The 22,727-nt window shown below is 35.9% G+C and overlaps 1 protein-coding gene across 4 annotated transcripts in view; it reads left to right on the top strand.

The window, feature by feature from the left end:
- Positions 1–22,727, top strand: part of znf385b (zinc finger protein 385B) — an 85,427-nt gene that overhangs the window by 6,311 nt on the left and 56,389 nt on the right. The window contains exons 2-3 of one of the 4 annotated variants that reach the window (XM_059032198.1): positions 682–784; positions 13,705–14,004. In XM_059032198.1, the coding sequence (XP_058888181.1) occupies positions 13,707–14,004 (298 nt within the window). In that variant the 5' untranslated portion in view covers positions 682–784; positions 13,705–13,706. Of the gene's footprint in view, positions 1–681; positions 870–13,704; positions 14,005–16,867; positions 17,255–22,727 lie in introns of those variants that run through there. The other 3 variants (XM_059032196.1, XM_059032195.1, XM_059032199.1) reach the window with 3 other exon arrangements.

Below are 22,727 nucleotides of genomic sequence, written 5' to 3'. Positions count from 1 at the left end.
CCATGAACCATGTTAGCAGTGTTGTTCATAACCCGACATATTGTATCTGTTCTTTTTTTTTAATTATTTATTTAGCAATAAGAATATTGTCCCTGTTCAGGTTGCTGCCTGCCTGTGTCTCTGATTGCATTGCTTCCTTGCTACTCTGCCTTTGTAGAATGTATGGAAATATTTAATGTACTGTAGGAATTATTATTTTATTCTTGTAGGAGCCTGAGGGCAGCAATTCAGAACATTGTGGGAATATGGAAGAAATAAATTGGCTACATGTCTTGCGTGTCTCTGTGGAGTTTAACAAATGATAGCCATGGCAAAAAAACTAGGCTATGGAGAAGGTCAGCTGGTTTCAGTAATTAGCAGCAAGGACAGGCTTGAAGGTGGGGAGAAAAAACGAAGAGATCCTATTATGGGTAATTAATCATTGCCAAGCGGTAGTTCTTGACAGGCAGCTATTATATATAGGAATAGACCAAATATATTATCAAAACCTATGTAACTGGGAAGCAAATATGGGTATGTTTTGAATATTTATCCCATGCCATTTGCCATGCATCCAACATGGGCTGTGTATTGGTGCAGAATGATACATACATTTGTCTTCTGGGTCATCTGGAAGCAGTTGTCTCAGTATCTCAGTATCTCAGTATTACAGATTGATCTTTCCTTTCTTCTTTCCCCAAGATTCAAGCTCTCACACCGTCTGTCAGTGGTGACCCCCTGCCAGGTGCAGCAGGGATCTGGAAACTTGCCACACATCTAAGTCTTTCTGATTCCAACCACACTGGTAACTTGAGATGAAAACACCTGATACTATAGCATACCGCCTGCAAAGGTCAAAACAAAGAGAATTATGCCTACCTGACATTGAGGTACAAGAACTTAATTCGCCCAAGGCATTCTGCTGATGTAAAACACAGTTCATAAAATGTTGGTAGAATGTTGAGAGTGAATTATTGCTGTGAGCATCATCTTTTTATATAATAGTATTGTGTTACTATTTTGACATCTCGTGCACTTGCTGTTTCTTACCAAATGCCATTTTTTTTTCCTTTTACAACACATCATTATTGTTTCAGGTCAGATATTTCCAAATAAAATATTGGTTAATCTATATTGTTTTTCAGAGAATGTATTAGGGTTAGCTAAGGACTAAATGGTCAGCTAATGACTTAAGGGTAATAAAGTATTGTCGACCTAAGGTTTGTTAATGAGGTGTGGCAAAGTGGTAATTAGTGCGCAGGTGAAGTGCAGGTGCAGTAATCCAATGAAACAAACAGACAACAAAGTAAGGGTGAAATGGTTTGTTCAACAGTCTGATGACCAACCAGTAAATAATAAGGAGCTTGCAATACAAAGCAATGTGTATTGCACAGTAATAATAAAGGGTTGCAGTCCCATAAATAATAATAAGCACAGTACCAAACACAATTAGACACAAAACACGTTCACAAGTCCAAAGTGAGTGCTGTAGTGCTTGTGGTGATGTGCAATTTATTACGTGCAATAATGGTGTTAGCTGTCTAGTCTGGTGAACAGTGAACAATCACAGAGTTTTTAGACAGACAGACAAAACAAATAAAAAACTCACGTTTCTCTATAACAGGTCCTTCCGGTTTCATCGTAACAATAGCAAGGAACAGATCACCTCACTACGTCCCCTTTATATACCGTCAACCATGACCCCTTGGTTAACGAGCGCATATTTTGTTGTAAGAAAAAAAACAAAACAACATGGGACAATTCGTATCCCCAAACACCACAGTGCAACCAGAACTCGTTTTCCCACCGATACCGAACGACTCATCTGTGTGTTTTGGCACTCCAGGGAATGTCTCAGGAAATGACAAAGACGCATATACGACTCCTTAGACATACGTACATTTTTAACCCAGTCATTTGGAAACCACTCAAGTCGTTCCCACCAGCCTTCTGGTCGGAAGATTGGCCAAATGTTTCGATGTACCGTCATGGTACTGCAGATCGTCACCACTGTATTTAGCAGTGCAGAAAAAGCAAAACGGCGTCTCTGCTGGTTTTGCAGAAAAGAGCAGAGCTGTGCTTGATGAGCTCTCGATTGATTACGTACAGTACTTTCTTCCAAAAGCATAAACAAAAACAGCCTCCATGTTCTCACACAAAACCTCATGATTGGCATGTAATGATGGCCCGAGTTCAGTGGTTTGTTTAAACAGGGAGTCACTCACTTCAGTAATGAAAGGTGTGTGTGTGTGTACAACAAACAACTGCAGAGTGCTGTTTGTAAATACGGTTGTCGAGCTAACTACAGTGTGTGTGTACGTAGCGTTAGATCTTCTGTCTCTGTTTTGCTAATTTGTATTGAAGTCCTAATTAAGCAATAAGCCACAACAGTTTTTTTTTTTTTTTAATCGCACACCTGGGGGTTGTCAGTAGTAGAGCCTCCAAATGCAGTTATAGTGAATTAATGGACATGAACAAAATCTAGTAGATATTGTGGGGGTATGGAATTACATTTACAGGAGTCATGATGAAAAAGTTATATGTTTTGATGAGGGCAAAATTTGGTCCTGATTTTTATGAATCAATTGGACATACTTAAACTTTATAGACCAGCAGAAATGGAAGAGTAACATGACTTTAAAAAGCTGTAATCAGAAAACTTAAAAACTTTAACACAATCTGTCTCATCTAATCTATTTTAAATGGTGTTTAATGGCTGAGCTTAAAATCCTTCGGACTTCAGATGGTATGTATTTTAAGCTAGCAGGGTGCCATTGCCTTTCATTGCCAGAGACAGTCTTACCTCAAAGATGCTAACCAAATGTTTCCTGAATTAAAAATACAAACTTTTCAAAGACTGTGTGTCTGTGGCAGTCCTCTCTCTCTCTCTCTCTCTCTCTCTCTCTCTGGTCAGTTCAGTGGTAGCCATTAGAAATTATCTTTGTTGCTTTAAATACATCCATAGCAATTTGTCTTGTTCTTATGCCTAGTGAGTTGGCACTCCACGCCAAGAGCCTGTCTGCAGCTTGTAGGTTACCAAGTGAGGACAGGACACAAACAGTAAAGTTGTACAGTGAGAAATTGGGAGGAGGGGGATGGTGGCAAAAGCAATAGAGTGTAAACACGTCTTGAAACTTGTGAAGTTGCATATAATAATAAATAAACTGTAACTATGACTCCAGTGGCCTTAGTCATTACAATTCAGTCCAACCGCTTACTACAGTATATTCACTATTATTTATTTATTTATTTATTTATTTAAACCATTTGTTGTACTTAATTTTGACACACACGATTCCCCTTAATGCCTCCGGGTAGGCCATTTCTAATTTATTACCCCCCCCCCCCCCCCTTCCCCCTCCCCCCAGGCTTTACTGACACAACGGAACAGCTAGGATATCAATCTGTAAGCAGTTAAGGGAAAAGGAAATCTTGTCTATTAGGAGAGTACAGTTCAGCAGTCTAAAAATTATATTTAGAGTAAATGCTTTGGTTAAAGCTGTTCTGTGAGTTCAAATCTTGCATTAACTAATTTGTATTGCTTAGCAAACGGTTATAATCAGATTTTGTTTCAAAGCCTCATGGTTATTTCATGTAAAGCTTTCACTGAACTATTTGTTTTATTGCAGAGATGAAATGAGTGCTAATGTATTGAATACTTATACATATTCAATATCCTTCAATGAAGAAATACATAGAAAAGTTTTCCATCAGTGGTGATTGATAAAATCATGACCCCAAAAATGCATTTGCCTTGTAGTTAAATAATGGGTCTGATAAGAAAACCAAACAGAAATCCCTGGAAAAACAGCTACACATTATTGTTGAAATCGGCTGATTTCACAGTTTTGCTGTAGGAAGGAATTACTAATTGAGTGCTCTCTCTCTCTCTCTCTCTCTCTCTCTCTCTCTCTCTCTCTCTCTCTCTCTCTCTCTCTCCATTTGCCTTTGTGTAATCTCAGTAAATAAGAACTGACAGTAGGCAAAAAAAATAGAAAATGCCTTGAAGGGTTGAAGGGATACCATTGCCAGCTAGTAGAAGCTTTTAAAATGATAACGGGGGTTAAAAGGTGACCTGGACAAATTGTCCACACTAGAGAACAGTTCGACAGGACACAAATTAATATTTTATGCAGTGCTAGCATAAAATGATTGCAAATAATTCTTATACTTTTTGTTATTTAGTAAAAACTTCTATTAAGGTAATGTAATCCTAGGGTTAATTAAGTGTTCAAGCAATATTTATAGTCTAGACACATTTTGTCTAGAACCATTCCTGTAAAATATTTTAGGGCATAGCTTAAATTATTAGTCATAATAATCTTAGCAGCACACCTCAAAGTGTTTAGAACTAGAAAAAGTAACACAATTACTTTAGTTACATTTTAAACAAAAAAAGACCGTGACTGCATAACATGAAAGTCAGAAACGCTTCAACAGTGCAGTTGAAACCTTAAATCTCACGTGAATGCACTTTGGATATCATCTTGCCTAAAAATTGCATTGCAAGAGGGAACAAGTGGGTTTGATAGCTCAATCTTCAAATAATATTTTTTGAGTTGCAGCCAGACCAAACTGAGTAAATATCTCTATAAAATGTGTAATAAGTTACTGAAAAGTAACTATTTGTAATTGTAACTAGCCTAGTTACATTTTCTTCAAAGTAGCTGTAAATTAGATAGTGTTCTTTTGTGCTGAGCAGCAATGCTCACACAGTAAATAAAAGTACAGTAGCTACATTTGATATTGCTTTAAGTCATTAAATTCAAGTATTAAAGTGCCAGTTGCTGTACACACAGTATTATGTGTGAGGCTAAGTAAACAATATGCTGCATAAAATAACAAACACACATAACTGCACCAGGGCCGCATGCAGCCTGTAGGCTTACCATACATTATGAACCCAGTGCTTAAAGATTATCTGTCCACCCAGGAAACAAGTCATTTAGATTAAAAGTAATCTGATTGCTTTGAGGTACAAATTATAGCATATAGGGCTATACTGTACAAATGGGTTAACAGCCTGGCTTTGCAAACAGCATTTCTCATCGGATTAGTCAATGTAGGATTGTTAACTGAAATATAATTCTGAGGTTTGATCCAAATCCTGAAAGCATAGGAGCTGTACAGCCAAATGAGTATTTTATTTGACTTGCTGTAATACTGATTTTTTTTTTTTTTAACAAAACATTTGTATTTTCAGTTTGTTTTATGATGTAGTATGGCACATGTATTAATGCTGACCAGTTCCATTTCTGTGTTTGAAAACCAAAATATTAAATCAGTGATTGCATTATTTTGTAAAAGTCAGCATACATTTTCACCAGATGTTGGCTTTTTTCATATCATTCCTGGTTTAGAATCTTATAGACATTGACTACATATTGTTCTGTTCCTTTCAGACTCAAACTGGCGGGTATTTTGTCCAGGGGAATGTATTTGATGTAGTCGCTTTTGGTTTTGTCTCAGAATTAAAAGATCAGCAGGATGGTTCCTAATCTTGTCACTTATGAAAGAGAAACAGTAGGTCCCAGGCTATTTATCCTAGAAGGTCAGCATACAGTATGAAGCGTGCAATGAAAAAAATGCACATTTTAAATGAGATGTGGCAGAGGGCTGAAGATGAAGTGAATGCATCCATTTTACAGTGCATGTCCTAGTACAGTAAGTACCTAATGCACTGATGGCATCAAAACACTTGATGTACAACCTGTACCTGCACCACTAATGGCACTTTGTTTTAGAAATTAAAGCAGTCAGTGCTTTGTTATATTTTGAACATAGTCACCATTTAAGAGTGATAATTTATTTTTCTAAAAAAATATGCTTGCAAAATATACGCTCCAAAATATACAAGGAATATCTAGAGGTGATCAGATTGAGCAAATGGGATTACAAAATGAAAACTAGTCTGTTAACTGACATTTCAATTTTGTTATATATTTGATACCAGTACAGGACAACATCAAGTCATCTCTGGGACAGTTTAGAAAATCACTAAATGAATTGATAAGAAACAGACGATATAAAGATGACCATGGCAGTGTTGAACTACTGGAGATTATCTTGAAGGAATATAGCCACCTGCATTTCTTGTATTTCTGTAATATACTTGATTTATTGTCCAGCCTTTGGCACTTGATAAGGGTTAAGCAGTTGGCACAGCGTTCAAGGAAAACATCACAGGGTTTAGCACAGATTCACAGATAACAAAAATATTATAGATTTAAACACCACTGCTAAAGTATTCTAATTTGGAATGGGATGTTTTGAATGTTTTTCAAATTGTATTTTTTAACTTAACACCATGTATCCCCAACAGTGGCGACTCTAAGATTCTGGAAGAGGGGAGGTGATGGGGTGGCAGACAGATGGGCTTGGGCAGGTGTATTTATTTATTTATTTATTTTTTAACCTTAACCCTAACCCAGCACACACACAGAGAGAATGTGTGTCACACACACACACACACAATAAAAAACAGGTGGAAATTCTTCAGGAAAAACACTAGTCTAGATGTTTATTTGACAAAAAAATCTTTCTGTATAATACGTAGCTCTTACTTACTGTAATGTGTACAATAAAATATAATATTACTGCCATAAATTAAACTTTTAAAATAGTTTCACCTTACAGATAATCAGAACCTCTCTAAATGTACTGCAGTCTGAAGCGGAACATTATCCATCCATGACATTAGCTTATCCATATGAAACATTAATAATTATCGTGATAATGTTACATATGAATGCAATGTAAATTTCTAATATGGGTCCCGTTTCATCTCCAGTTCCGACATTAAACAAATAGTTTTCAAACTGTGGGCACATTCCGGCAATACAGTTTTCCAAGACAACAAAACACATTCATCTGCTTTTTATTACTTTTCAAATAGCATTCTTATTTAACATAAATCTTCTTTTCATCATTTTTTTTACGCATTTAGTTATTTCCAAGCAATACAGAAAATGTGCCTGTAAACCATCACACATAACATGCTGTTGTATGTTTCCTAAAGGAGAAAGTTTGGTCTCTGCATTGGAAAGGAAACTAGACAAATTCATACATATTTTACCTTTTTACTGGCTTAATGAAAGCATATCATTTTAAATGGAATATGTAGCTTTCAAATGTTCTTAGTTCTTAATGTGTTTGGCTGTAAATGTAACACGGCTAACCATAGATTGCTTTGGTTGGATTTTTTTCGTGTACTATTGTCTAGTAACCAGAGCATGTGAGCAGAGTGCATCAATTGTATATGGAGCGGGGGAGTGAAGCACGGAGCAGACATTTCTGTCTCGCTCTGAGAAGAACTGAGCACGGTTTTATTTTTCTTAAATATATGTTCGGCCATGGAGTTTGCACAAAGGTTTTAAAAATATAGATACAGTCACTTTACAGTATTTTCTATCATGCCTGTGCATGTTAACCAATAATTTTTCAAACCAAAATTAGACCCTTTTTATGTTTTGCAAACTTGAGAATTGCATTTTTTTTAAGTTTTTCTTTTTCTTTTATATTCAATGTGATTGGTATTGCACTTTTATAATTCATTATGGAGGGGAAAATATATATTCTCCCAATTGTGGAGCTGCATTTGTGCCATATAAAAATGTGAGAAACGGCTTGTAACCAGGAGGTCCCCGGTTCCAATCCCAGCTCAGCCACTGACTCACTGTGTGCCTGAGCAAGTCACTTAACCTCCTTGTGCTCCGTCTTTCGGGTGAGACGTTGTTATAAGTGACTCTGCAGCTGATGCATAGTTCACACACCCTAGTTTCGTACCTTGTAAAGCGCTTTGTGATGGTGGTCCACTATGAAAGGCACTATATAAAAATAAAGATTATTATTATTATTATTATTATTATTATTATTATTATTATTATCAGTGTGTCCATCTGTCCATGGTAATTACATAGCCTATATTGTTCGTACACAGTTCTACGGTTATGCCCCAATACAGCGCTGTGAAGAAGGTTTATATTCTCTGCACTCTTAAGGATAGTTCATACACTACAGAGTGGTCCGTCAGCCCCGTTGAGACTCACTCATGTGTTTGTGGGTTGCTTTGAACGCCCCATGAAATATTCGGATACAAACAAACCCCAGTATAAAACTAATTTGATACGAATAATAATATGCAAAGTTTGAAATAGGTGAGTACACCTTACATGACATTGTAGGAACCTGTTAAAAACCTTTTAATTGCAAGATTATATTTCCTAACTTTTTACTTTTATTTTCAATTTACACATTTTTTCAGTGCCAATCAATAATAATGAAAAAGCATCTTCAAATTGAATTTGATAACTTCTCTGAGTACTTCATGTAGGCTTTTTTCTTTGCTGATCATAGCTGGGGATGTACATTACTGCAATCGGCAACACAATGGTGGTGGTGGTGATAATAATAATAATAATACCATGTGTGAGTGGAGTGGAGCGTGCCTATTTTGTCTAGAGCGGAGCAGGAATTGCAAACAGCGGAGCGGAATGGAAGAAAGAGTGGAGCGGAGGATATTACGAGGGGTGAGCGGAATTTTGTCACTGTTCCACTCACATTCTCTGCTAGTAACTGAAGACATATTTTAGGGGTTACGGGGTGGGGGGGCGGACACATTTCAGGAGTGGCGGGAGCCACTGATCCCCAGGCCACCCTTTTGACACAGCACTCATTTATGGTCGGGAAGACTTAGTATGAACAAAGTAACGGAACCTGCTGACAGGTTAATATGTAGTACAAAGGTCTTTCCCTCTGCCTGCTGAATTGCTTGCTGATGTTTTTATAACCCTGACATGTGCAGAATTCTGAAGCGTGCATCCCAAGCCAGTAATAATACATGCTGTCCATTAGGTTTTCATTCTTAAATCGATTTACTAATCATTTGACAGGTGTCATCAGTTCATTGTTTTTTTCATTTGCTTAACAGTATGTAACAAGTAAGTGTTTGTTTCACTGACAGAGTGACCTCTATCTATATAATCATTATTCTGCTATATTAATGCTAACAGATGGACAAGGTTTAGAATTTCCACTGTCCTGGGGAGAGGTGCCTAAATTAAATATTGGAGGAAGCTGTCATTGTGCAGTGTTTCCCCACAGAGATCCAGCTCTGAATGTATCATTCTTTTCAGGCCCTGTCAGGTTTCTTTTGCATCATAGCACTTTCAATACATGTACTGTGTCACCAGAAAGCCCACTCAGCAGTTACCATTTCCTCATTTGAAATAACAACACTTTTTTATGTTTACAATACATCAGATTTGATTTTTAACATTCTGAGGCAATTTCCTTTTCATTGAGAGATAAATAGTTCGACTCTGAGTGAACAGATAAAGACAAAACATTTTGAACAGAAAAACGCCTCAGGTTACTTACTTTAGCATTACATTTGTCTTCATGTGTATACATTATACAGTACTTGCATGCCCCATCATCTTGCAAGTCACTACTCAATTTCAAAGAAAAACGTGCGTGGTCATATATGGTAGTGCAGGAACAAACCTGGATTTTTATGTTGTGTATTTAAAAAAAAATATGTCTACTTTGCATTGAAGTAGTAGATAAATATTAAACACTGTATATGACCAAGGCTTTCCAAAGCAAAGCAGAGAAACTTTTGTGCTGTGTTTTATTTATTTTTTATTTTTATGTTTAAATTATAATTTCAAACATCTATTAAGTGGCTAGTGGCTTTTTTGCTATATGGTAAATATGTTTTTTTTTCATATCTTTCTTTTTTTTTTTTTACATCAGTAACATCAGAGTTGTACTAATCAGTGGTACACTATAAAGTCAGTTTACTTGCACTAATCAGTGATATAGAAGTACTATACATCTTTGAATTAACTTTAATTAAATCATGTTTGAAGTCTGTTAAACCTATTTCAACTGTTTTAGGTTGCTGTCATTATCCAAAGCACTGTTTAACCTAAGAGAATGTTTAGGAACATTCATCAAAATGTGACTAGGGTCCACTGAAGATTCTAATTTTGTCTTTAAAGCATTTTTGGGGGATTCTGTATTGTTTTGACCATATGCAAAGATCACATAATTAGAACTGATGCCTGTACTATATTAAGTAGTATTAACACATCAGGAGTCGTATTTCTTGAACTGGACCACCTTTAACATCCCCTTCACTTCACTTTAGGGCTACAGTTGTACTTCAGTCAGGGTCATGATGGTTAAATTAGGAGAGAAATAGATGGCATGTGTCACACTTTTCATTGTTCAAATAACTCCTACAGTACAGTATCATTGACAGCTTGCTATAGAAGGTAGTTTTAAATAGAAGGTAAAATGTCTGTATATAGATTTTCTTTTATTAAGAAGACTCCCAGTACCAGCTCATACAGGCCCATACATCTCTACTACAGGAAACTCCCATCAAATACTTTCCCCTGGGCTTTCTCCTGGGCTTTCATTGTTAATGAGGAAAAGACTGAAGAAAAATCCACAGTCTGGGCTTATTATAATTATTTACACTTCAGTGAAAAATGTTATGTTCTCTTTCTTGTCATATTAATGCAATAATGGGTTTAGTCCAATTTCATTTTTATTAATAGCTTTAGACCTGAGGAACTAAAACAAAGCTATTAACATTTTCTGACAGATAGAATGAAAGTATATATTTTTTCTTTCTTAAATGATAAATTCACTATCGTGGAATTTTCTGATTGGTTAATACAGTATATGTACAGGGGTCTATTTAATGATCTAAACAGCTACATATCTCAATACAGCTCCCCTTAAACTAGAAACTGAATTATCGCAGACATTTCACAGTGTTTTTAATAACTGGAGCAATAATTCACCCTTGAGGGTCTTTATCAATAAAACCCTAATGTATTTTGTTGAACAGTACAGTAGTTGTCCAAAGTGTTAACAAAATGAAACAGTTTTTCTTCATGCAAATGCTTGACATATCTTTAAGTAAAACTATGTTACTATTCATTGTTATATTAAACCCTCCTTTGCCTGAAAGGAAATAACTTGCTAAGTGTTCTGATCTATAAGACATTAAATGGAAAATCTGTCAACACATTTTTTTTCCGGGCTATATGTTTTCTGTGTCATTCACAGGAAAGGTTGCAAATGTTTATGAATGGGTACAAAGACAGAGAGAAACTGTGACATTAAGAATCTAAGAAACCGTTTTTTACTTTTGTAGAGATTTTGCCCACTGGATTTAGGAAAACTTGTCATTCAATCTCAAAATGAAAAAAAAGGAATTTTACCATTTTGCAAACAAACATTGTTTTCCAGTTCCTTATGTTTCCATCTTTGAATTCCTGTCTGGAAAGTTGGATCTAATAAGGGGGGCAGATTTGCACAGTTGCTGCTTTATTTACAACTAAATCCGGGTATGTTCATCATCTTCAGTTTTAGCCAAACAGCATTCAAAAGAAAGGTGATAGATTTCTTCAAGGTGTTTATGCATGTCTCACATAAGATTTGTATCTCTTTCTGCAGTGAAGAAAGTTAGTTACTATAGTTAAAATTGTGAGCTTTGTGTTTTATTTTTCCTCCCACCAAAGGGTTATCACTTTCTACACGATCATAAAACCCTTCTATTGCTTGATTAAAACCACATAATTCACAGCCCTGTGTTCAGATATATGCATCTGGTCTTTTTTAATGCTAAATGTCAATTGTACTTTTATTGCTAACGCAATCATTAAAAAAGATGACATTTTGTTGGCTGCCATAATACACCAAAGCGAAAAAAATCATCCCAGTGAGGAGAGAGTCCATCGCTGTAGATATTTCCACAGCTATTATCATAAACCGCTTGGGATGGCGACTTTTATATGTTCCGTTTTATAAAAACTGAACATGAAAATCTAACAGTAACCTTCACTTTGACCTGTGACCTAAGATTGTTATCATGTGGTCTCCAGATAATAAAGAGCCAGTGCTTTGAGATATTAATTTCATACTCAGTGACACAGTTGTATTCTTTAGGCATAATTCTCTAAATCCGTAAACCCGTTTGTGGCAGTAATTTAACAAAGCTGACAGGTCAGATGATGCTTTTGAATCGCTTATTTCCAACAGCTCAATAACAGAATGGAAGGGGGAAGAAAGTAGTAGACAACACCCCTGGTGTTAGGCTTGTGTATGACAACAGGCAGGAACATTTTTTTCTTGGAATAATGGATGGATAAGTATGCCCACTACTGGAGAAAACAGTAGGTCTTTTTCAGCATTTGAATCTGGGGAGCTGTAGCTGCCTTGTCCCTGGTCTTTCATCTATGCAAAGGCTTCAAATGGTGATGACTGATGATTGTCAGACCAATGTTCTGTTGAACCAGATGATACCCTGGCATTCAGTACCGAAACAGGAAATAATCTGAATGGTATCTCAATGCATTAAAAAACAATCTGACCTAGATACTGTATAGCCAAGACCTTGTATATTTGGATATAGGACTCTGTATAAAAAAAAGAAAAAGAAAAACAATTTTTAGAGTGGTAAGGTTGTATTATGAGTTTATATAAGCAGCATTTTAAAGTTTAAACATTAAAGTACATGTACTTGGAAGTATTGAAACGATAGTGCCCGACCTGTCAAAGAAGGCTCATTGTTGGGGGGAACACTTTTTTTGAAGCAGAATACAGAGATGCAATGAACCCTATGCGTAGCACTTGTTGGTATAATTTGATGGTGTTTCAATGAACCTATTTTATGCAGAAATGCTCATTATTCCTTTGTATTACCACCATGCTCTGGATGTCAGGTTTATACTTGGCATGGTTAAGATTATTCTATGGCAACCACAATAACCTTGGCCTTGTGACATTAATTTGTGTACTCCAGAGTGCTTATCCTAGCATAAACCGGGGTAACTATGCTAATTGCATCACAGATATGGTGATGGTGAGTGAATTAAACATGTTATGAGAGAAACAGATGGGCATAGGAGGTCCTTCACCACCTCCTGTCAGTCTCAGAGAACATTTTAAAATACTGCAATTCATAAATAGAATTGGCACCTTGTTTGTAGCTGTGGGTTTGACAGATTAGGCACAGGGAGGGGTGGATAAGCTTATAACCTATTTTGATTGAAAATACCAGTAGTTATTTTATTGTATTATTTTGTTCACAACTTGTGCTTTTGACATTTTATGTTTTAGAATTCTTGAAATGTTCTCAATTTTGTTTTGTTTAATGTAATATCGCAACTTGATAGAGACCGTTAATAACAATCTCTTAACTGGAAAGACTGCTTTACAACTTCGTTTCACAGTTTTTGTGACACAATAATCTGTTCCAGGTTTCTGCTGAATTTGAAATTTACAGTAATTGAAAAACAAATAAAAAATTTCCACCATGGTTGTGAGCATCCCAGTAATGGGAGATAGTTCTGTCACTAACGCTGTCGCCCCCCCCCCCCCCCCCCCCCCCCAACAACTCACAAACTGTTCAAACGATTGTATTATTATGTAAACAATTAGAGAAAAATGTACCTGTGACCTAACGTAAGGTTCAAGAATTTGTTTTATGGAGCCGGTATTAGGATCAGATCACTAAAAATTTTGTACACAGCTGTGTTTATTGAGTAAAAATGAACCACTCCAGCGCATAATTGTTTAAGCCATATTCAGTTGTTACTTAAAGATACCTATGCATATACTGTGCTGTACACTTTGTGATAAGTTATTTTTTAAGATTTTGAATTATGTCAAAAATAATACTAGTGTTTCCCATTCATTATAAAGGTATGAAGCGGCCATTGAGTCCGGATCACATCCTTGAAAATGGAAGAATGAGCACACCCTTTACAAACTGTATTGAAAACAATGAAGCAAACATTAGTCATCTGGATATGCAGATAACTCAGGAAAAGAAGAAATTGCTTTACTCACTGTGTGAAGTATGCAACATTCAACTGAACACCGCTGCTCAAGCTGAGGTTCATTACAATGGAAAATCTCATCTTAAACGTGTCAAACAGCTCAACAATGGAAAACTTCCAGCCAGCACAGCCCCAAGCTCTACGTTTGCCATCACAAGCACAGGTATGTATGTGTGTGGAAATGATTATATGACTGCAGTGCAACTACAATGCAGAGATTTCCAATTAGCTGTAATTTAAAATAATCTGATCGGAGCAGGGGAAAGTGAATTTGACAGCCTGAAATACCAGTACTGAGAGCAATAAGAACAATGAGAAAAACAGTTTTCACTGAAATGTAAAATGACTACTATTCATGTTGCTTTGTACTTAGACGGGTTCTCAGCATTTTTTCAATCACACCCCACCTTAGCAATTTTTTTCTTTTTTTTTTTTTACTTGGAGCCGCCCCCCCCCCCCCGCCACAATAATGAATTCTAAATCACACGTCAGAAATCAACCAATCACAGTGAAGTATTTGTCCAAATTCCAGTACATCTTTATCCTGTGTTCAGATTTCATCCCATGCATAGAACACCACAATTACTCCCAATATTCAAACAAAAAATTAAAAAATACACAAACCTGAGGTAAGTTTTTCTTGTTTGTTTATTTGTATATCTGGATACATATAAATACATATGTGGTTTATTTCAACAGGGACCAATAGGACAAGCTTTATTGTGTGACAATGTGATCAATGCTAATATGGATAAAAGTAAGAGTAGTGCAGAATGAAACGGGAAACAAAACAAACTACGCCAAAGTTGAATACCGAAAGTGAACTGTATTTCAGTGGTAAAATGTACTATACTCATTTTTTTACTATTTCAAGTTGAATGCTAAGCAGTCTCTGTTTATCAAGTAGGGACGGGAGAAGTGGTTTGGTGAAAAAATATGCACAACAATTGGCTTTTACTCTCCACTCCCAAACAACACACAATCTGTATATTTTATGTTTCGCTGAATTTCCCTGAGCATTCCTGCAAACCCAAGTTCTTTTTAATGTTCATCGACTTCAGGTAAGTTTAAAGGGAGTTTAAAGGAAGTTAAAAACGGTAAATTTCAGTACTGTGCTGCAGGGCAGTTACAGTTTGTAGTTTGATTGACTTCCCTCCTTAGTAACTGGCTGCCAGCGAGATGTACAAAATCACATATAAGACTGATCTCCTCTGCATTTTATAGGCCCCACCAATGGGTTAAATACATGCAGCACTGTACAAGTGATGTTGTATTTAGGAATGTACCCACAGCTGGCTTTTTGCTCAAGGGCCTGTGATTTCTACTGGTAAATCAGACAGAACTCTACTCAAGCCTGGGTCCAACTGTACCCAGTGTGCCTGAATGTGTTAATGTGACACAATTGAACCCTTGGCTTTGAATCTCTGCGTAACAAAAGACATTTGGGAGCAGAGTTGAAAGTATTTAGTGCATGAGAAGGCTTCCAGTTCTACTTCCACAGTCTTTTGTGCATTGATGGTCTGATTGAACTCAATAAAAAAAGTAATCTTAAGTATGTATGTATGTATGTATGTTTGTATGTGTGTCTGTGTGTGTGTGTGTGTGTGTGTGTGTGTACAGTATGTAACCGGATATCAGAGAAGTACTAATTGATGCATCGAGAAGCCTTTATTATTCAAAATTAGGAAGCAAAGAAAATGTAGACCTTCAAATACAACTGAAAACATGCATGTACTAGTAATACAATATTTACGTGAGGTCCCGAATAGGGCACCAGGTTGGTTAATCGATTCATGAATATGTAATTAAGGCTCACAAAATAAAAGCCATGCTGATCTTTAAACCGTTAATAGATGATTCGTTACAACTCTCTGTGTTAATGCATATAAAGAAAGACTACAATTGAGAAAACATATACTGTAACTGATAACTAGTAACAAAGAGAGAGGTTGATTTTTACATTCAAATTATGGCTAAAACCCACACTAGATGGCAGTATAAACATTTAGAATTTGGAGTCAGACTTTACAATCTAAGCAATTTAGTTACATTAAATAATATAGACCTGGTGATGATAATGTAACAAAGAAGATGTATAGTTTATATGATACTACACAATAGTTTGGGGTAAAACATTTTGAGCTGGTCTGTAGTGGGGCTTGCTTATGCTTCCCTCTAGGTATTTCTTGTCTATAGCTTTTTGTTTGTTTAATTTTGTAGATTTCTCTGTCAGGTGACATTCCACATTTCTTGCTGATAATGTGCTATCTAATATTATGTGGAATTGATCCCTTTATGAAACCAGCAAACTAGTTAGTTCACTTGACTTGTAATACAGACCAGTAATTTACATGTTATGTACTGTGAATAAGCCTGCAGCTCTGGTTGTGTATGCTTAAACAATGACATCTGTGTCAAATAAAGCATAAGGTTGTGCTACCTAATGTAATCTTGATGCCAAATCTGTACATGTAACTATACCTTTAATGATGACTTCATGTAAATATGATATCCTCATGTGACATTACAGTTGTGGAACACACGTCAATATTCGGTTTTATGCAGTTGCTTATAAAATAACCTGTGTGTGCTTCATGTGGTAGTCACCGATTCTCATTGTCTTTAATCTGCCATTTCATACCACTCAGTTTCCACTTGCTTTGTCACTGCTAGTGGCACCACTTGTCTGTCTGGTGTTTTGTTTTATTTTGTTTTAGGGACAGCATTTCTGATTTGCTACTGCAGTGTAATGCTAGGTCATCAGCTCCACATTTGTCTTCCTTTCTTTGTGAGTTTGCTGGTTAAATTACAGTAACATAGAGCACTTCTTTCGCATTGTATCATCTGCTTGAAGTTAAAAGGGGAAGCAATATTTTTAGCTGTCGCATCAATGCACATACTTGAGTTCATTCAGGGATGTTGAGGATAAACACGCTAAGCCGTTTCCTAAAGATAGATTTTCGTGGTTTAGTGAAATGCTCACAGCAGCTTGTTGTATGTGTGTGGGGAAAATTAGGTTCTAATGTGTTTCTCTGTATTGTTTCCTCTGCGCTTCTAACCAGACAGGAGATTGTTATTACAGTGAGCATCAAGAACTGGAACTGAAATTGCTTGGCTTCCTCTTTTCTTTTTTTTTTCACAAATGAGTGACTACACGTGCCTGCCCTCTCCTAAAATGTTGCCAGCGTGTGAGGGATTTCCAATGAGCAGTGAAATGAACCAGCATCTGGGGAGCTTTAGAGCTGCATTGATCTTAAAGTATATTGTTACACAGATGAGAAGGGCTGAAGCCAAATCTTTCTAGCTGTATACATACTGTAACACTGTCTGCATTTTGGATTTTCCTATTAAAATCGTCACCATTGTAAAAACAAATACTGCTGTGGAAATGTGGACCAGCTTGCTTAGTAGAGGTGAGCATTTTTTTTTTTTTACATACATTTCTTGCTGTTTTTTAATTTGTAATTGTTCATGTTCATGTACTATACACATTATCATGGAATACAGTACATATGTACTTTGAGAATGCGTTCTTTTTAAAATGATTAGTCCTGCTGTGCTGTATAGTTATTATATAATAGATGCTGTTTTTTTCTATATTGTTTATAGCTGTATATAATGTACTTTCTATGTAGATTATAAATTGCAAGTCAGCATACAGTATCAGAATGCAGGATTTTGGTTGTTGAAAATCATCAGTTGCACTAAATGCGCAATGCCTATATTTTTACTCCTGAAATGTATATTACAGTAAATGGCAAATATGTTGATGATGATGATGATGATGATGATGATGATGATAATAATAATAACCACCATTTTACATGATTTCCATTACAGTCATGAACTACAAATTTAACTGGTTAAAAAAAAGTACATATTTCTATTCAAAGATAATTTCGTTTAATTAGATTATTTCTTCTTTCATGCGTCATTAACATCAATGAAGAAGAAATTACAAATATAAAAGGGATAATTGTTTATTTACTGTAAATTGATCAAAGGCAAGAATGGAAATGTGAATTTCGTTAGGCTGCCATTTAAAAATGCAGATGACAGTGCTTTTAGAACTAGAGGGGTTTGAAGTAGTTGGGAGTTGTCATCACTGTTTATTGAGCTTTCATTTGGATGATGTAAAATGCAGACAATATGATATGGTATGGCATTATTGTAATACCAGGGATATCATTGTCCCTTACAAAATAGTCTCTATATTTAGACTACATAGTCCGTTCATATGCATGTCAAGCACACTGGACCCTTTGGGCGATTGCAACGTACCAAAGTTGGTCCACTTGATGCGTCTAACTAGCGGATTAAGCAGGTTTAGTCCACTTGCTTAGACTAAAGTTAATACACTTGTTAATCCCGGTTGCAGCGTACCAGAAGATAATCACCACAGGTGGATCATCCGCTAAATCAGACAATAAACAAGATCCTGATTGCAGTGTACGAAATCGGATGTGAGATGATCCTGTTCAGGAGGACTAACTTAGTACTATGAAGTATAACACTAACTTAGTATGCTTGCTCGTCCTACGTTTGTACAGCACATTTTAACACAAAGACAGCACCATTATTCTCTGATTCGCTAAGAAGAAATGACGTCTAAAAACTAGCAAAGTGAAAAGTGAAGCCTTTTGAACCTCATTCTGAACCCTTTGAAGCATTTGGTTCAGTAAGGTTCGTTCGCTGAGTCACAAATACCCTTAATAAAATTGACAATTGCACTATGTAAGGATATGATGTACCTTAGTATATTGTTGATACACTATATTAAGCAATTATATTATTTTTCTTAGGGAGACAGCGAATGTATACGGCAGTTTAAATAAACTACTATATCAATGTGGCACCCTTTTCCTTTTTGTCTAATTTATTATGGTTGAGGAAGAAAAGTGGTTTGAAGAGATTGGTTTAGTTTTGTCATTAAAATTGTGTAAAACTTCAATAAAGTGCTGCACAATAAGATACTGTGTATTTAAATAATAAAAAGCATGCACGTCTGATGTATTCAATTAAAACTGAAATATCAGTGTAATGTGTATTAAATATAAACAACACATTTAGAACTTAACGATCAATGTCAAGCAGCAATAGGCAGGTTAAAATGCAAGTATGATCCGTGTGCATAGTAAGACATGGAGTAGGCTACAATTTTGTTATGAATATAGGTGTACTTTTACTTAATGTGTCTGCCCGAATCACGCCTAATGTAATAAAAAACGTTTTTACCATTTTATCATTAATATATTAATTATTTGCTTTTTTCATACATTTTTATATTTCTGACTTTTTGCCGGTCAATATCTTCAATGTGTTATTTTTATTTATTTATTTATTTTTTTTATCAAATGCTAGTAATGACAATGTACATGTAAATGTCTGAGTTTGTCTTTACACTTTAAATTGTGAATTTCCATCCGCATTTGTAATGGCTTCTTATGGGTTAGTCCTCATTATCGGTCTAACTTGTTCCACTTGTTCAGGTCAGCTAAACCAATTTTCAGGATTAGCTGTTTGGTACGCTGCAGTCAGGACTAACTTAGTACAGAGATGCAAGATTTGCTAGACCGCATTTTAGTCCACTTGATATCGGACTAAGTCACTGGTGCACTGCAATCGACCCTTTTAGTAATAACCTATTTTAGTACAGCTGATAAGAAAACGTATTGTGCATTTTAAGATAAAAGTATGTCATTTTCTACATTGTTTCTATGTATCCTAAGGTTTATTTTCAGATGTGGAGCCATCTTGGATTTGATCTCTGATGACCGTGTTTTAGAACCATGTGTCATAATAATATGATCATCAACTCCTTAAATTACACAATTTGTGTGTGGGTTTCTGGGTTTCTGTGTCCTGCAGACATCTACAGATTATTTTCAATGGTGATGTTTGACATGTATTTAAATTGAGAGGTCAATGACCTCGAACAATGCTGATTTACAGTGGTCTGTACCCTGCATCATAACACATATGTTTAAATGAATAACTACTTTTATGAGAGTTATGATGTTGTTCTGTCCCACAGAGTTTATATTGTTGTCATAATGATGTAGAAGCTGCCATATGTTTATCATAGTAATGGCCACGAGAGGAAAATCAGTATTTTCAACTCGCGACACTGTGCAGTAAGGTGGCCTAAAAGTGCAAAACAGAATTCAAATATTTTGAGAACACATAAAATATTTTTAAAACACAAAAAAAATTGAGGACACAAATAAAATATTTTTAAAACACAATTTTTTTTTAATTTTTTTTTTTAAACACAAAAAATATTTTTTGAGAACTCACAAAACCATTTTTAAAACACAAAAAATATTTTTAAAACTGAAGTAATATTTTTAAAAAACACACAAAAAAAATATTTTGAGGACATAGAAAATATTTTTGTTCTCAAAATATTTATCTTACATATTTTTCTAATTTGTGTTTTGAACTTCTGGGACACCATAATGGAAACAGGCCCTAACTCCTGACCTTGAGCTTCCAAGCCTGTCAGACTGGGGCTGGAGGAAGGACACCGCAGGGTGGCAACCACTGTGGAACACCCTTCCAGAAGCATCACAGTCGTGCTATGAACTCATTCCCTGTGGGTGTAGGAAGGGATGCACTGGGCAGTGCAAATGTGTCAAGGCTGCCCTCAAGTGCAGTGCCTCCTGCTCCTGTTCTGGAGAATGTTAGCACTAAGCTAGTACTCAGATCAATACTCAGACCTACCAGTTCCTCCACTCTCTGCATCTAATAATTATCTGTGTGACATCTAATGTACATGTAGACACCAAATTTATAATAAAATTGTTTATTTGTGGCATTCATTACAACTTCCCAATCGGACAGTACATTTGAGCCCTGAGTGAGGTGATTGACCTCTCACGGTCGTCAGAGGTCAAATCCAAGATGGCTCCACATCTGAAAACAAACCTTAGGGTATGTACAAACACTGTGGAAAATGACATGCTTTTATCATAAAATGCACAATATCTTTTATGTATGAGCTTATCAGCTGTACTATTTGGGGAACTTTGTTTAATCATGTGTTTAGCTGTGTAGATTTTGTACTATAATCCATGTGCCTGTTACAGTCTTACTGTTGGTATAGTATAGTATAATTAAGTATTGTCGAAAATGAATGAAACAGAAAGTGAAATGGAACTTTTGCTTTATTGGTATCTTAAAGAAAGATGGTTGTAAAATAATATTTCTCAATAAACAGTATTTGCTTGATGTCGATTGTATATACACAGGTGTTATCCAAATCTCTCTGTTTTGACAGTGGATCTATAGATTTCAGCATCAGCAAGATCAAATGGTGTTTTGTGTTTGATAGAAGATTCAAGAATATTTGTTTACTGTCATTACACTGAAGGTTTGGATATGAACACATAATACAAAAATAAAAAACGGTTATGTTAGCCAATCTTTTTTTTCAAATCCCAGGGCCACTATTGTGCTTCAAGCTCTGTGTGCTTTGAAAGCATGACATTTGGTTTATACCAAGCACATGATTTTTCATTTAGCTGTGCTTTTTATAGTAATGGTCAATTAATCGTTCACTGCCAAGATTTTAGATTTCTGTTGGAGCTGTATAGCTTGTGCAAAGGTGTCCCTTGGAGATAAAAAAAATAATAATAATTACACCCGAGAGAAGAGACTTTAACCACTGCCCTGAATTGCTGAGAGCATTCTTGCATTAATTGTAGGAAATCAGTCTCGGTATTGGGAAATGTCCATTCAATTCAGTTTCCCCAAGACATTGTGCTTGCATACCGTGCACTGTAATGCAAGAGAGTTAATACTCTTCTTACTGTATTTGTGTGTGTCTCTCTCTCTCTCTCTCTCTCTCTCTCTCTCTCTCTCTCTCTCTCTCTCTCTCTCTCTCTCTCTCTCTCTCTCTCTCTCTCTCTCTCTCTCTCTCTCTCTCTCTCTCTCTCTCTCTCTATATCTATCTATATATATATATATATATATATATATATATATATATATATATATAGGTTATGAGAGAGAGAGGATACTGAATGATCGTTCGTGGTGTACAGTTTTTATTCAGAGCAGGAGGATGTCCCAGTAAGCCACGGTCCCCGCCAGGACAGAGTGGTTTATGTAAGGACGTACTTCTAACGGGAATAAAAAACGTATACCACAAACTATCATTCAGTATTCTGTTTATATCACAAGTATGTATTTCAAATAAATTGCAATAAAACATTGTCAACAGACTATACGTTGACGTGGATTTTGAGCCATGTTTATGGCCTCTTCTTTAGATAGAACCTTGAGCTCAGTCTGTCAGTTTACATCCTCTCTGATGTTTCCTACCTTTGCCTGTTTTAATGAAGGGGCAACAGGCTGTTTGGATAAGTCAGGCGCAGGCAGATCGGTAACTGGCATTTCTTGACTAAACTGTCACTGCCGTTACCAGTATTAATGAAGGGGTTACAGGCTGTTTGGGTAAGTCAGAAGCAGGCATATCGGTAACTGGCATTTCTTGACTAAACCCATTCTCAAGGAAATCGGGGTCCAAATCAAAACAATAGAAATTTAAAATTATTTCAGACATGTGAAAGTTGTTGTAAAACACGTATAGATGGCAGTATGGTTTGAACTACCGAAGAGCAGCTCCATCCTGAATTTCAGCAGCACACCACTGGATTGGAATGTAAACAAAGACACATTCAAAACTAGTCCTGGTAAGTATGTTAACCCACACATATTATCCCACTCAAGTGAGATAACAAAAATATATAACACACTAGATCTACCCCCTCTTGTAGTATATGTATGTATATATTTTTTCCAAGAATGAAAAGGTTTGCAAAAACAAAAAACAAAATCTAGTGCATTGTCATGGAATTTATTTTTCAAATATGTTCTTTTTAG

The sequence above is a fragment of the Acipenser ruthenus genome, chromosome 10, assembly GCF_902713425.1.
Source record: "Acipenser ruthenus chromosome 10, fAciRut3.2 maternal haplotype, whole genome shotgun sequence".
Lineage (NCBI taxonomy): Eukaryota > Metazoa > Chordata > Actinopteri > Acipenseriformes > Acipenseridae > Acipenser > Acipenser ruthenus.
The sequence above is the reverse complement of the archived record's forward strand: the minus strand, read 5'-3'. Positions and strand labels throughout refer to the sequence as shown.